The sequence below is a fragment of the Chelonia mydas genome, chromosome 4, assembly GCF_015237465.2.
Source record: "Chelonia mydas isolate rCheMyd1 chromosome 4, rCheMyd1.pri.v2, whole genome shotgun sequence".
Classification (NCBI taxonomy): domain Eukaryota; kingdom Metazoa; phylum Chordata; order Testudines; family Cheloniidae; genus Chelonia; species Chelonia mydas.
Window position 1 is genome coordinate 40,923,534 of NC_057852.1, and position 14,937 is coordinate 40,938,470.

The 14,937-nt window shown below is 38.5% G+C and overlaps 1 protein-coding gene across 3 annotated transcripts in view; it reads right to left on the reverse strand.

Moving 5' to 3' along the window:
* Positions 1-334: 334 nt before the first annotated feature.
* The window catches only part of NDNF (neuron derived neurotrophic factor), a 43,994-nt gene continuing 29,391 nt past the window's right edge, over positions 335-14,937 (reverse strand). For all 3 annotated transcript variants that reach the window (XM_043545645.1, XM_007056817.4, XM_043545644.1), the window contains exons 2-4: positions 5,596-5,784; positions 4,116-4,240; positions 335-2,590 (exon numbers count right to left, since the gene is read on the reverse strand). In XM_043545645.1, coding sequence (XP_043401580.1) covers positions 1,197-2,590; positions 4,116-4,240; positions 5,596-5,783 — 1,707 coding nt within the window. In that variant the 5' untranslated portion in view covers position 5,784 and the 3' untranslated portion in view covers positions 335-1,196. The remainder of the gene's footprint in view (positions 2,591-4,115; positions 4,241-5,595; positions 5,785-14,937) is intronic.

The following is a 14,937-nucleotide window of genomic DNA, read 5'->3' on the forward strand; positions in this document are numbered from 1 at the left end:
AAAAAATTCTCTGAGTTTCTTACTTCTGCAGTTTAAAACAGAAGGTGTTATATGTCCAAAAGACAAAAGCTTTTAATGATAATCTGCCAAAAATATTTTAAAAATACATATGTAAACCATTTTCAGATCATTAGGTCATCTGGTATGTTATATCTTTGAACTGTACTGTCTGTTCAATTTAGATTGTGAGACAACGTAAAGTGCCAAGCACACGGTCAGTACTCAAAAAATGGAATCTATTTTCAATCACAAAGTATATTTTAAAGACTTTCTATGCTGTCCTGTTCTTTTAATACTTATATCATGGTAATCTCAATGTTGCAACAGCTGCCCTTCTTTCAATGTCCTTTATTCAATTACAAATGTTAACAAACTTCCTCAGTAGCATTAGTAATTCTAGAGATCTTCAGACACCCTTTTCTAAACACATTAAAAACTCAACAACACACAAGCCCTAACTGCATTCATGGTCACACTTTTATGTATCAGAGTGCTTAGGTTCTCCCTTAAAATTCCAAGAGACAAGAAGAGAAGCAATGTATAAGCTAATATTTTTAATTTTATATACAGGAATATAATGTATGACAACTTTGTACATGAAATACATACAGTATTTAAACATTAAAATCAACCAGATAAGAATTTACATTAGCAATGAAACAGACTCATGTGCAGCCCAGTTAATACTTAGTTTAAATCTGTATTTTAATGGGGAATGATTTTAATAGTTTACAATCATATAAACATTTAAAAAGAAACTTTATAAAATAATTTACAGAAATCCTACCATCTACATAAAGCGGAAGTGTTTGTGTGTGTTGTGTGTGTGAATAACAAGGCAGTTGAATGACTTGTCTCAGCCTTTTAAGTAATAAAATAATTTAGAAGCAGTTCATGCAATATGGAAGCAAAAGAATGGAAGTTCCTTCAAGGTTTCCTGCTACCTTGGACATCTACTGAGCATCAAATGTGGACCATCGAACACATGATAATACAACTGCCAGATGCTGTCAGAAAGCACCAGGCTCAGTGTCTCCAGACATTTACTTATGGTAAACATAAATATACAAGTTGATATTTTTCTACACAGTACAAATACAGGTCACAACTTCTCAGCTGTGAAAGTAGTCAATCTGTTTACTGAAAGTAGGATAATGTTCAGACTGGAGTTCCATATATTTCTATACACAAGGTCACTAACAGAACTTCCTTGTTTTCACCAGTTTGCTCTGATATTTGACTGAGTGTCCTCCATGCCCTATGACATAGACATCCAGCAAGTAGGACTTGCCAGGCTGCAGGCCTTTAATTGTCTCTGTGGTAACTGCTTTCTGTAGATTCTGGCTATGAAAATATTTACAGAGGACTTTTTCTGATTTCTTCCTTGTGTCTGGACCCAAGCACTGGTTCTGTTCTCTTTTCTTTTGCTCTTCACTATAATTGCCGTCCACTTCCTTTTTGTAGATGCAAAATTTGTTTCTTTCTTGTGTGCCTAGCCAGGCCACTGTGGCTGAAGAACATGTGCGAAGTTTATCGAAGGCTTTGATTCTTGTGTCTTCAGGAAGAGAAGGAAATGACTGCTTATTAGGTCTTGTAGTAGCTAAGATCTTCAACATGGAAGCACCTTTCTTACTTCCTTTCAGCCTAATTAGATATTTAGCTTTTGGTTTTCCTCTAAGTTGGAACTGACGGACCTCCTCAATATTTTGAGACAAGAGAAGTTTGCCATCTCTTCTAATTTGGATCTGAACAGCATCCAGGCATGAATGAACAAAGAAGGTGACTTTTTGGTGTGACGAAACAGGAGCAAACCGTAGAAATTTGGCCCCCTTTCTCTTGATAAACACATCTGTAACTTTCCCATCTTTCAGTTCAACTGTCTTCTGTTTGGCTTCCTCTTTAGTTCTGGCAAAGGTGCCAACGTAGGCAGTGCTCATATTTGTGTTAACATTTACTGCAAACATGTCAAAGTAGTACTGTGTATCAGGTTTCAGATCAGACACTGTGAAAATGTTCTTGTTCCCAATGCAAATCTTCTGCAGGTCAACTCTTGGCTTCGAAGACATTTGGCGACTAAGCTTTGATGATGATTTTAAGAAGCTACGTTCTTTGCCAGAATTGTTGTCTGAAGGGAAGCCAAAATGAGCAAAGTCAAAGAGGCTGAAATCCAGGCCTGGTTTTGGAGCCATCATGAAGGCATCATCAGAACTGAGCTTGGCTTCAACAGCACAGAGGCTTTTGAAGTTGTGTTCTTTATTGATGACTACGCAATACTGAATTGGCTGTTTCAGTAAAGATGCTGTAGGGCTTGGTTTCCACGCCAATGTGACGGTTGTGCGTCCAAGAGAGGTGACATCAACTCTTGGATCATAAGGTAATTCGGGATAAGGCTGGTCTGACTCTGGAGTTGTCGTGGCATATACTTTAAAATGTGTATCCTTCTCAGTTGACAGCAGTTCTAATTGGTACAAACCAGATGGGGAACTAGGAGAGACAAAATATTCAACATCATTGCCTTTGTAAGAGAACAGCTCTGTGCCTTCTTCATTAATAATCTGTTGTTTCTGCTGCTCAAGTGGTTCTGGTTCACCTAGAATATGAACATAGACAAATGTTTGTTAGAAAATGTGTCAATATATGACAATATAGGAAAATTAAACTCTAATAACTACTTGTAAGTAAAATGTCAGAGCCAGATGAAACAGTTTCTGGAGCAGAGGATACTCCAATCATAAATAATGATCAGGCATAGGTGAAATCAATCCACTTTTGAGCAAGTAGTACTTGAGTCTTATTACACAGTGAAACTGATTTAGAGATCCTATTATTTACAAGTACAACAGAAATTGTATGGTATGTGATAATTTTTGAAGACTGATTCACTTTGTATTTAAAGACAGGTATTTAGTATCTAATGCGTCTACAAAAGGTTCTGGAAACTAAAAATCACAGCCTTTCTCTATAGAACAGCTACCGCCTGGAGAGAAGCCCCATATGCAAGCTTCCCCATATTATTAGCCCACAACAGGTATGTTCTCAAAGGAACACCACTAGGGGTGAGAGGGAAGTGAGAGAACTCAAATCCATTTGGCACTGGTGAAACAGCTGATGGAATACTGTGTCCAGTTCTGGTGCCCGCAATTCAGGAAGAATGTTGATAAACTGGAGAGAGTTCAGAGAAGAGCCACAAGAATGATTAAAGTAATAGACTTAAGGAGCTCAATCTATTTAGCTTAACAAAGAGATGGTTAAGGGGTGACTTGATTACAGTCTATAAGTGCCTATATGAGGAACAAATATTTGATAATGGGCTTTTCAGTCTAGCAGATAAAGTTGTAACACAATCCAATGGCTAGAAGTTGAAGCTAGACAATTTCAGACTGGAAATAAATTATCTTTAACAGTGACAGTAAGTAATCATTGGAACAATTTACCAAGGATTCCGGTAGATTCTCCATCACTAACAATTTTTAAATGAAGATTGGATGTTTTTCCAAAAGGTATGCTCTAGGAATAATTTGGGGGAACTTTTATGGCCAGTGCTACACAGAAGGTCAGGGTGAGTGTTCAGAATGATGCAATTTGTTAACAAAAGAAATCGATATGGTATCAATAAGCAAAGTTTTACTTTATCATACTTCCATATATAATGAGATGTTTTATTTTCAAATATGCATACTCCCTCCTTCTGCTCTCCATTAGATTCCCTGGTCGTTTCTCTGCTTAGATTTATAACATACTTTCTGATTGTTTATTCCTAGTTCTTTCTCTTGAAGCTCCCTTTAGATGAGACTAGTGTATCCCAATGTGTCAAACTCACCTGGAGGACTGACAGAGTCACCTTTTCCTTTACTTAACCCTAGGGGAGTGTATTCCTCTCTTTCACTCTCCATGTCACTAACTGTTGCCTGCCTTCTAAACTAATACAAGGTTGGGATTCATATTCAAACAGTAAGAGCTCAGACATCCTCTTAAATGTTACACACACCACACAACTGGGTGTATCACATCACTACTGATTCGGGCAGACTTGAATCAGGTAGAGATGAAAGTCTCCCATTATCAATTCTCTGACCCATAAAGTCCCAGAATTATAGTTTTCACTGGTTTATTACCTGAACCTTCTCCACTGGCCTCTTCTGGAAGTTCCTGCAGGCTCAGCTTCCATTCCAAAGGAGCATCACATGGTGTTACAGTAACTGCTAAGGGAGTGTTGTCTTCTTCAACCACAAAGAAATACCTATGAAAGATTAACAAAAGTATAACATTAATAAACTATAATGTCAAGAAATAGCAGTTGACGTTAAATTTTCTGGACTGGTGTTCATGGGGTAACCATGAACCATGAGACAAAAAAGGTGTAAATGAGGACAAATATGATGTTACCTACCACTTAAGATGAAAGCTCTTTGAGGCAAAGACCCTCTCTTTGTCATGTGCTTGTACAGGTCTAGCACAATGGGAGCCTCTAGACATATATAAAATCACACACACACACACACACACACACACACACATACACACACCCTGCCTCTTTCTTTCTGGCATATTAAAGTGCTATTATTAACTGTTTGAGGTATACCAAATACCATGAAGTCCATGTAAACAGTCCTTGCTTTACCCCCAGAGTGAGTGAAAATACTTTGTGCTTTCAAATGAACAATCAAATTTTGCTTTTATTTTATACTGCTTTTCATAGATATTATTACATAAGAAAAAAGGCAAACTGGAAAACACAAATCCTTGAAAAGCAATGTTTTCTGTTTTGTATATTATCAGCTCTAGACTCTGATGGTTTTACACTACAACAATTTTTACTTGGAGGTGAAATCCAGCCCTCACTCAAGTCACTGACAAAACTCCTATAGATTTGATTTCACACTTGATGTGTTCCTTCAATGTCCTTTCAGACCAACTGAAAATTTATTTTCTCCATACTTAATTCAAAGAGGGGTGTCAAAATATCAAAAAGTGTTCACTCAACCCTTTATTTGTGGTTGGTTAAATATTATGTATATTCCTGGACTTATTTGGGGTTTATTGTTTGGTTGGTTGTTGGGGTTTATTGTTTGGTTGGTTTTTGTTGTTTTTCAGTTGGATATGACTAGTTCTCTTCAATTTATCACATTGCTTGTTTAATCCATTCAGTACTGTAAAGTAAAATTAATACTCTGATTTCAATAGATCAGAGAGAGAATTCCATTAGCGATCGTTGTTATTTTTGTTTTATTTTTGGTGGGGCGATTGGGGTTGTTTTGTGTGTATTTGGGTCTCAGGGGTGGTGGAAGACTTCCTACAGAATTGGTTTCCTTTTACTCCCCCCCGCCCGACTTGGTTTGTGGCTTCACTTCAGGAAAATTTTGTGGTTTGTGTGGCCTCTGGACTCCCACAGAAAGTGAAAATAAACTGAATGGGGTTGGGGTTCAGCCTGGGTCAGTGTGACCTACTGAGACTGAAACACAGTTATATTTTGAGGCAAGAAGCAAATATTTGTATTTTTCATATTTGGATCTAAAAATCGATTCTAACAAATCCAAAACAAATATAAATATTAAGTTCCACATACAACCCTATACATTATACTAGTCAACATACCTTTTAGGTGTATCTCTGAACAGAAAGCTGCTAATTTCTGCTCCATCTGGGATTACTGATGAATCATGGAAAAATGCTTTGTCCCGTATCTGCATCTGGAAAAGTTCCTCATCTCTGGTAGGCAACTTCTGTGTCCTGGAGTAGAGCGGGAGCAGCAGCAAGAACACAAACCAATGGAGCAAGAGCATCCTACAGCAACGAAAGGGATTCATGTCTGATGAATTCTAAATGACAAGTACACTAGTAACTGCTACTTTTTGATACACAGTATTATTGTTTCGTTTTAATTGTATGGCTTTATTATTATGCGTATATATCTAATCAGAAAAGATGAGATTTTGATAAAGCAATATTTTTCTCATGACTTTGGGTCAGATTCTTAGGCCGTGTAAGCTGGTGTTGCACTTTACACCAATTTGTCCCAGCTGAGGACCTGGCCCTTTAGACCTACTGTGTTCTTAAGCAAATCATATTTAAAATAAATGGTACCAGAATATGTAGATGTTTTCCAAAGCTGTAAAAAAAAATATTTATTTTTAGCGAGGATACAAACGGAAGGGTCTAGTCTATTCCTGATATGCACATACAACACCAATGGTAGTAGTTACACATGTGCTTTATATTTCAGAGGAGCCTTCAGTTCATGTGGATAACTATACAAGCATTAGTAATATATATGGTAAGGAACACTCTTACGAGAGGGGCTGACTAAAAGTATCTACACAGAATTTTTTTCCATCTCCAACTTCTATGAAATTAAGCCCACCCACTGATTTCAAAATGAGTCCATTGTCTGGTATTTTTCTCTCTTTCTACTCGTTAACAGTGAGCAAAGCCTTCCACATATTTTTGTAGATTTATAATTTGACGTTTTGCCACAATGAAATATAACTTGCTGGACCTGGGAGCGAGCACTAACACATGGCAGATAGACGTTATGTCGACTTCACTTTCCTTAGATTTTGGTTGGACTCCCAGCAATCCTTTTGACAAGTAAGTATTTCCAGTCAAATTACCCTTTATAAAAATAGTATATTAGGAAAATATGAAATATTATCCCATATACATTCAAAGCACATTGATATTAGCATGCAATTCAGCTGTGCTTAATTCTTGGGCCTGATGGGAATTCCAAAACACAAAGGCAAAGAATCCTTTACAAATTAGGCACAATAATTCATAACACCAGACTTTCATTATTATGTCTATAACTAGGTCAGTAATGACTATCCCTAGATATACAGTGGGATAGAATTAAATTCTCCATTCAGTACAGTACATGATCTAATATGCAATAGATTTGGTACAGAAAAATAAAAAAAGAAGAACAGCCCGATTACAAGAATAGTAGAGGGCATTTAAATTATATTTTGATAAAAGTTACAAAATTAGTTGAGAGATTTCTAGGCTGCTGCCTAAACCATGTGTATTTCAGTGAGTTTGGGAAACCAGTTTGTACTGTCATTTTTATCTTACTTTCCTTGCTATTACTAGGGCTATGTATATGGGTTTATAATATTCTTCTATTCTACAGGGTAGGTTGATTATATCTTTATAACACACACTTTCTTCTTTAGATCAAATCTTACAAAGTTTTTTTACCCCTACTTGACCATTCTCTGACAGCTTGTGTGAAATATCAAACCCATGGTTCCTTGAGAAGCAGCATGTGTCTTTTCAGTCATAAGAAACTGCTCTTCCCCTTCAACTTCTTTATGAAAATATAAACACCCAGCCCCAATGGGAGCACCAGCAAGCCTCCTCCTTCCCACTCCAGGGGATGGCCTACTGCAAGCTCCCAAAGAACAGCAGCAGCCAGCAAGGAGCTGAATGCAGGTCCCTGCCAGCCAGTGTACCCCCTTCTCTCACCCCCCATTCCCTGTTCTCTTCCATTGGACCCTCAGCAGAGACTACCAAAGACACAAGATCCCGAGGGTTCCCCCTCACTCCCTTCCACATTATGGAGCCCCAGCAGGGCCTCTGTCTTCTCTCTTCTGGGGGCCAGTCTACCAAAGGCTCCATTTCCCTCTGAAGAGTGGTAGCAGGCAACAGAGGAGGCAACTGCCAGCCTCCCTCATCTCCCTCCACACAGACCTTTGGTAGAACTTGCTTAGGGACATTGGGTCCCAACAGCTCTCTCCTCTCTACTCCCACCACATTGAGCACAAGCAAGGCCTCATCCTCTTTTCGATCTTCACCTTCTCCAATGCTGCCCTGAGAACAGCTTCAGAGATCTTCTCTCTGGGATATAGTCAGCTCCCCTTTCATACACAGCAAGAACTATAGATTGCTTCAGTTCTCACAGAATCTGATACTATTCTTGTTCCCATTAAATTGCCACATCTGCCTATAATATCATTGCCATTTAATTGCTCCTTCCATCCACATTGTTCTTTTAAACTTTCTAACTTCATGTACCCTCCTGTTCTTTGCATCTTCCTTTCCTCTTCCGTTCCCTGGGTTTCACTCCAACTCTCCTGCCTACCATCCTCTCCCACTCCTACATTCCAGTTCAACTCCTTACCCTTATCGCTGCACTTCGCCACAAGTGGAAGGCCTGGATAGAAAGGAAGTTAAGGGGAGGGAGAAAATATTATAGAATAAAACCCAAATTTATAAAAAGATCAGACACATCCAGATGCCTCCATAGCAAACCCAACCAATCCCATCATCATCTGATGAATTTTAGTCTTGTCATCCCTTGCAAATAAGTCCTCTACTCCTCATTGTGTTGTCTTCCCTCTGCATGTTCTTTTTCCCTAAAGCTAGGGCCAGAACACTCCACCACCCGTGGGAAAATCCATAGGAAAGAGACTTGAAGGAAAGAAAATGGAGTGAGGTTCATCTCACAGAGTTGCATATTCTTCCTTCAGAAGGACGGTTCATCTTGTATGGTCTCAAGGCCCCGTTCAGAGCACCCAGAAAAAAGGTTGGAATCCACCAAAGCACGTTTAAGAAGCTGCACATTACTCTCACCACACCCTTTCTATGGAAAGCCGTCACTGTATTAGGCATGGTTATTTTTCAGCTGCACACTCTGGGTAGGTTGCCCCCTTATTTATTCTGTGATAGCCTCACAATAGTAACATGCCCTCACGACGGTGGGGTTCTGGGACCACAATTCCCTCGCAGAGCTTACAATACAGCGTATGTATCACTTGTAGTATTTTACAATGCATGTTTTCTTCTTCTTCATGGATTTTTAATTGCATTGTTATTGTGCTGCAGTGTGCTAAGCACTTTGGTAGGGAAAAGACATGGGTGCTTTATTTAAGAAAATGTCATTACTGTTTACAGTTAAGGCTAAGATTTTTGTCACAGTTATTTTTAGTAAAAGTCAGGGACAGTTCATGGACAATAAGCAAAAATTCACGGAAGTCTGTGACCTGTCCCTGACTTTAATTAAAAATAAGTATGAGAAAATAGGGAGGGAGGAAGGTCCAGCACCCACTGCTGCTGGGGCTCCAGGGTTCCCCACCCCATGGTGACTGAGAGCATGGGGTCCCCCCTGCCATCAGCAGCAGCTTGGAGCTGTGGGGTCTGTCCATGGTGGATGGGAGCTGCGGGGTCCTTCACCTGCCACCCGCGCTGGCTGGGAGCTGCAGGATCCCCCTGTTGGCAGTAGCTTGGAGCTGTGGGAGTCTCTGCTGCACATGGCAGCTGGGAGCTGCAGGGAGCCGCCACCCTCCGCGGTGGCGGCTCGGGGCTGCAGGGTCCCCCCTACCCCCCACAGCAGCTGGGAGTTGCAGAGGGCCCTGCCTGCTGACAGCTGCAGCCCTACTGCCCCGGGGCTGACGCGAAAATATCATGGAGGTCTCTGGAAGTCACAAATTCCATGACTTCCATGACCTCTGGGACAAAATCTTAGCCTTGTTTATAGACAAATCATGATTCAGTCTCTCCAAAATTTGTCAGCTTTCATCCTAACTTGCTCCTATTTCCTTGAATTCAGATTGAATCATTTATACTTATCAGCAAAGCTAATGACATTTGACACATTGGAAGCAAAGATCGTGAATCAAAATATTTGCAGACTCGAATCACCAAAGTCAGCAGAAAACTCCTTCCTTATATCATGTAGGATGAGTTCTGGGTGTAACAAAACACTTTGTTTATTGATGTTTCAAGTACTATCCTCAACCAATGGGGAGAAGAATTCTGTCTTAACCAGAACAATTTCAGCAGATGATGGTAAGGTAAGAAATGCTGACATTTTCTGAATACAGCGTCCTCTAAATGAACCCCCCTGATCTCCCAATACTGTATATTCTCAGTGTCAGCTCCAATGCAATTTAACCTTTATTAAAATAAACTACTTTTGATTATAGGATTAGCTAGACTAAGCTTCACTTCTTAAATTATTTCACCAGATAATCCACTTTGAAGACCTTTGTGGATGGGTTGTCAACATTAACAACTGGAGAGGTAGAAAAGATCCAGTTTTACCTTCATTTTCTGTATCTAATTATCAAAGTATTCCTTGGATTAAAAACAACACTAGAGATATGTTGGGTTCAGTTCTGTAGTGCTTATTCAGTCATGACACCTAATGAAGTCAATGGGAATTTTACCTGAGTGAGGAAGACAGCACTGGCCTGCTCCACATCTTTTAAAATTGTAAATGAAAAATGAATTCCCTTGCCTTGATACTTAAAGGTGAGTAGTGATTTTAGGTACCTTCATTTTCAAATACCCAACCGGAGGTACTTTAAAGGGGATTAATTTTCATGGACAACACTTTCTGAAACAGGACACGGAAAAATGGAGGCATCCAAAATCACTATTTGGTTTTGAAAATTTAAGCCGCTAGTTTTGCACAATCCTTTCATACTAAACCTAATTAACAGAATTTTCTACAACAGAGCAGTTACATTTTGGCATAGGCTGAGTTACACCGTGTACAGATTACTCACACAACATATGCATTGTGACAGTAAATCCTTCTAATTTTATCCCCTTATAAATACATTTTTGGTCAGATTCATCACTGGCATAGGGTAGGTGAAACTCCATTGATTTTGATGACATCTCTCTTAAAATTCATTTACTGCTTGAGAGTGCATAATTATTGCCAAACCACCTCACCCCCACTTCTTGGAAACATTCAACCAAGAATGTTTTTATTTGTTCTGTGTAACCAGGTCAGAGTCTGGTTTATTTTTAGAACACATATACCAGAAGAGGCCTAAACTTTGCTACTCTGAAACCGTACAACTACCTGAAATATGTTGTGTGACTTCTTGTTCTCCTGGCTGTGCCACCACCTAAATACCTTTTATTCCCTTTTCTGCAGGTTTATCTTGGTTACTTTTTGGTTAGTTGGTTTTTAAAGCAAGAGTCAATATTTTATTGATATATTCCTGATGACTGGAAGGATTTGCATGTTGTTTATCACTGATTTTAAGCAAAAGCTAGAGTAGACAGTCCTAAGTAAAATAATAAACACAGTTTTCCTTCTCTAGGATTGCAAAAGTGCCCTCTAATGGCCCATCTTTACCTCTCTTCTCCCCACCCTCCTCCCCAGCTCTCTCTTCAGCTGAGAGCCTGAATCTGGATGTGAATGTGATGCTTGGTTGCCTCTGTGACTCTGATCTCTAATTCTGGATATTTAGAACTGGAAGACAGGAGATTAGGATACATGGCTTGTGCTGCTGATCCTCAGCAGGGCAAATACTGATGTGGTGTTTTCCGCTAACTTCAAAAAAGAAAGGGGACCACTTGTCACTCTTACAATGCCATAACTCCAATCTTCCTAATTTACAAAGCAAAGAAGAAAAATATGGCGAAGCAAGCACAAGTAGCTCACTGAAGGACAAGAAAAAGAAGTCACCATTTGAATGACAGAGACAGATATACAGAAAGAACACACAGGCTAAAAAGAGCACTACCACTGAAAAAATTAACAGCTTTTAAAACAGTTTGAATATTCACTCATTCTAATAGATATACAACACCTGGCTACACAATGTAATGGGCTAAACGAATATGCTTCTGAACAGTTACCTAAATATACCAATAGATGCATACTATTAATTTGTGAATTCAACATAGCAAACAAAACAGCTTACAGGCCACAATGGCAGGGATGGATAGACAGATAGAATACTGTTCCTTCAAAAATACCATAATAAATGAATATTGTATGACACATTGTGTATTATTATGAACAAAAACACACACATATGAAAATTATATAGGTTAAACCTGATCATCCAGTTTGTGATTATCCATAACTCATGTCTGTCTCCTGAATGCAAAATTCATACGCAAACAATCTCATTTATCCAAAACTCCAATTACATAAATATTTTGGATGGTCTTCAAAACATTTATATAATTGCAATTTACCTATATATTTAGGGCTCAAAAAGTGAATACAAACATCTGGATAATTTGTATTTTTAAAGTAGAGCGGGAAGGGAAGAATGATGGGAGAAATCAGTCTCTGTGTTTGGATCTGGATTAGATTTAGGTTTGTTTAGCCTGTGTTTTGAATTTGTGTTTGAGGCCAAACTAGATTAGAGTTTAGGTCCAACAGCAACAAAACCATACAAGATATTCTCACAAAATATTGAGCCAAAATGGTAGTATTCTTGCAGGATCAGCAGGTAGTAAGAAATGTCTACATGTTGGGCTGCATCTGAACCGAATCCAAAAATAGACTCCTCCTGGTTTTGGTCAAACCTGGAAACAAAACCTTAGGGGTAGTAGTTTCCAGTATATGGAGACTTCTCCCAAAATTCAGGGTGCATGTTTCATATTTTAGCTTCCAGCTTGAGCCCATCCAGCTTTCAGGTCTATGGAATTTCTTTTGTGAAAGCCAGGGGTTATCCCTAAATTAGTTACAGCATCACATTGTCTTTCCTGACAACACACATATTGATTTAGATTAGAGCTGGTTGAAAAAAGGAACACATTTTGCACTGTAATATGTGAACAAATTGTCCCTTTTTTCATCTAAAAATTTTGAGTTTCAAACATTTTCAGACAGATCTAAACTACATGCTTATCTGCAAATAAAACATCATTCACTGAGCAGAATGAATTAAAAAGAACTTATTAAAACTCATTGATCTACCGAGGATGGTAAGAGATGTGATATTAATTATATTATCCTTAGCGTTCTGGATTTTCACAAGTCTCTTACGAAACTTGCTTGCCTGTGATTCCATTTTGCTTTGCTGTTTGTGGTGAGAGCAAAGGTGAAAATAAATACTTTTAAAAAGATTTCCTTGCACATCTACTGCATACACACACAGGTCTGTATATAGACAAATATACACACTATTCTCCTACAAGATAACACGAATATTAGATTGACCATAGAGATTTGCCAAACAAATTGCATTGATCATAAATTGTAATACACAAATTATTCACAAAACCATCAACAAATGCCTTATCTATGGAAAATATTTCCTTTATTCCCCAACTGTCTGCAGGTCACAGAGTCCTGTAAGGGATTTACAATAACAAAAAAGGATCTGGGTTTACTTGAAGCAAATGCATCTGGAATAAATAAAACCTAATGTTTAATTACAAGGAGTGGAAAGTGCATGATTGTAATTTAGTGAGGATAATTTCAAGGCACAGATTGCCACAGAGGTTCCTGTGTTGAGTTTCTTTTCTTTTTATTGTATGAATGCTTAACTTTTTTTTAATCTATGTCCTATTTTTAAAATTGAGGGCATTCATTTTTCCTTTGTGTTAACCATGCCACGTCTGACAATAAATCTGTAGAATCAGATTTAACTGTGAAGAGAACGTAGCCTTGGAAAATAGAAGGACATGCTATGTCTGCTCTGACTTATTATAGGAACGCTAGTGTTAAGGTTTTCAAGCTTTTCCATTATAAACCCCTATTTTTCAGGGTTTTATAACTCATCAGCAAAAAATTTCCAGCGAACAATACAAAGTCTCAGCTACAGAGCATTTTTTAAAAATTATTTATCAAATTTGGTTGAAATGTATTTGGCTATTAGTATATAAGGGGGAAAAATGGACAGTTTGTATTTTCAAATTACTTGAGGAAGGGTTACTTGCTTCTCCAGCAAGTATCTGTCTTTTTTTAAAGTTGAACTTTGCATATTTAGGTCTGATCCTCCTAGTGCTCAGGGTCTTGTGAAAGGTGCTCAGCAAACTCCCTCTCCCTCCTCCCCCCGCACTCCATTCACATGGACTATTGAAGAAAGTGCTTGGCACCTTTCAGAATCTGTCCCTTTGTTCAGAAATATAGATTAGAAAGAGAAACAAAGGAAACCAGCTATGAGGGCATGCACACTATTTACTTTTCTCAGAAGATTTTTAATACACATAGTGAGTGTGCTTGTGCAGCACAGTGTCCAGATTAACATCCGATCTTTCATTGGTGTGACAAATTATAACTGTGGGGGAAAGAGCATTTATGCACTATTGTTTCCATAATCCGTGGTTTAAAACTCCCTAAATCCAGATTGACAAAATGGACCATAATGGCCCCTTTGAAGCTTTTAGGGTCCATCATGTCAACCATCTGTGGATTAAGAAACCTTCTCTGGCAGTTCAAATTTAAACCTTGTTTTTCTTTTGCTGTAAGTGTTGTTTTAACAAAGGGAATCACAGTAGCATACAAAAGAAAAATCTGTAGAAAAATAAAAATACAATAAAGGTCAGGTTTATATTTTCAATTGATTGAACACCACTAGAGACTTGAATTGCAACAAATAGGGTATGTTACCTGCAAAGTGATGAGATTTTGTTATAGTAATATTCAGGAAACGTCTCAGTGTAGGCATGGTGAAAAGGAAAATAAAAATACTCATGGAAATATAGAATCGAAAATATCAAACATTATAAGGAGTATTTCGTTTTCTAAACGAAGATTTATATTTCCACTTTTCATGTGATTACAATAGCTCATGACTGCTGTGGAGTTGCCATTCTGGAGCAGACCACTGGTCCAGCTAGTCTGACGCTACAGAGAGAGATGAACCCGCACATTTCGGCCTCTACATACTGCCATCAAAAGAGAAAGGCTAGAGCTCTGGGAAGGTAAATTGTGAGGAAAGACATTACACACACACACACACACAGTTCCTGATTCTCCTCTCATTCACACTAATTTTACGGTGGTGTGACTCAGTGGAGTCACTTCTGGTTTACACTGGTGAAAGTGAAAGGAGAATCTGGCCTCCTGTTTAGCAATAATCCCTTTGCAAACCCACACAGCACTGCAATTATGAATTGGCTTTTTTGTATAGCTTTCTGTGGAGAGAATCTAATTCCCTGGAGGAATTAGAGCACCTCTTGAGAGTTGTGTTTCATGTCACTGTAGCAAAAATGATGAGCACCTGCTCATTGCTA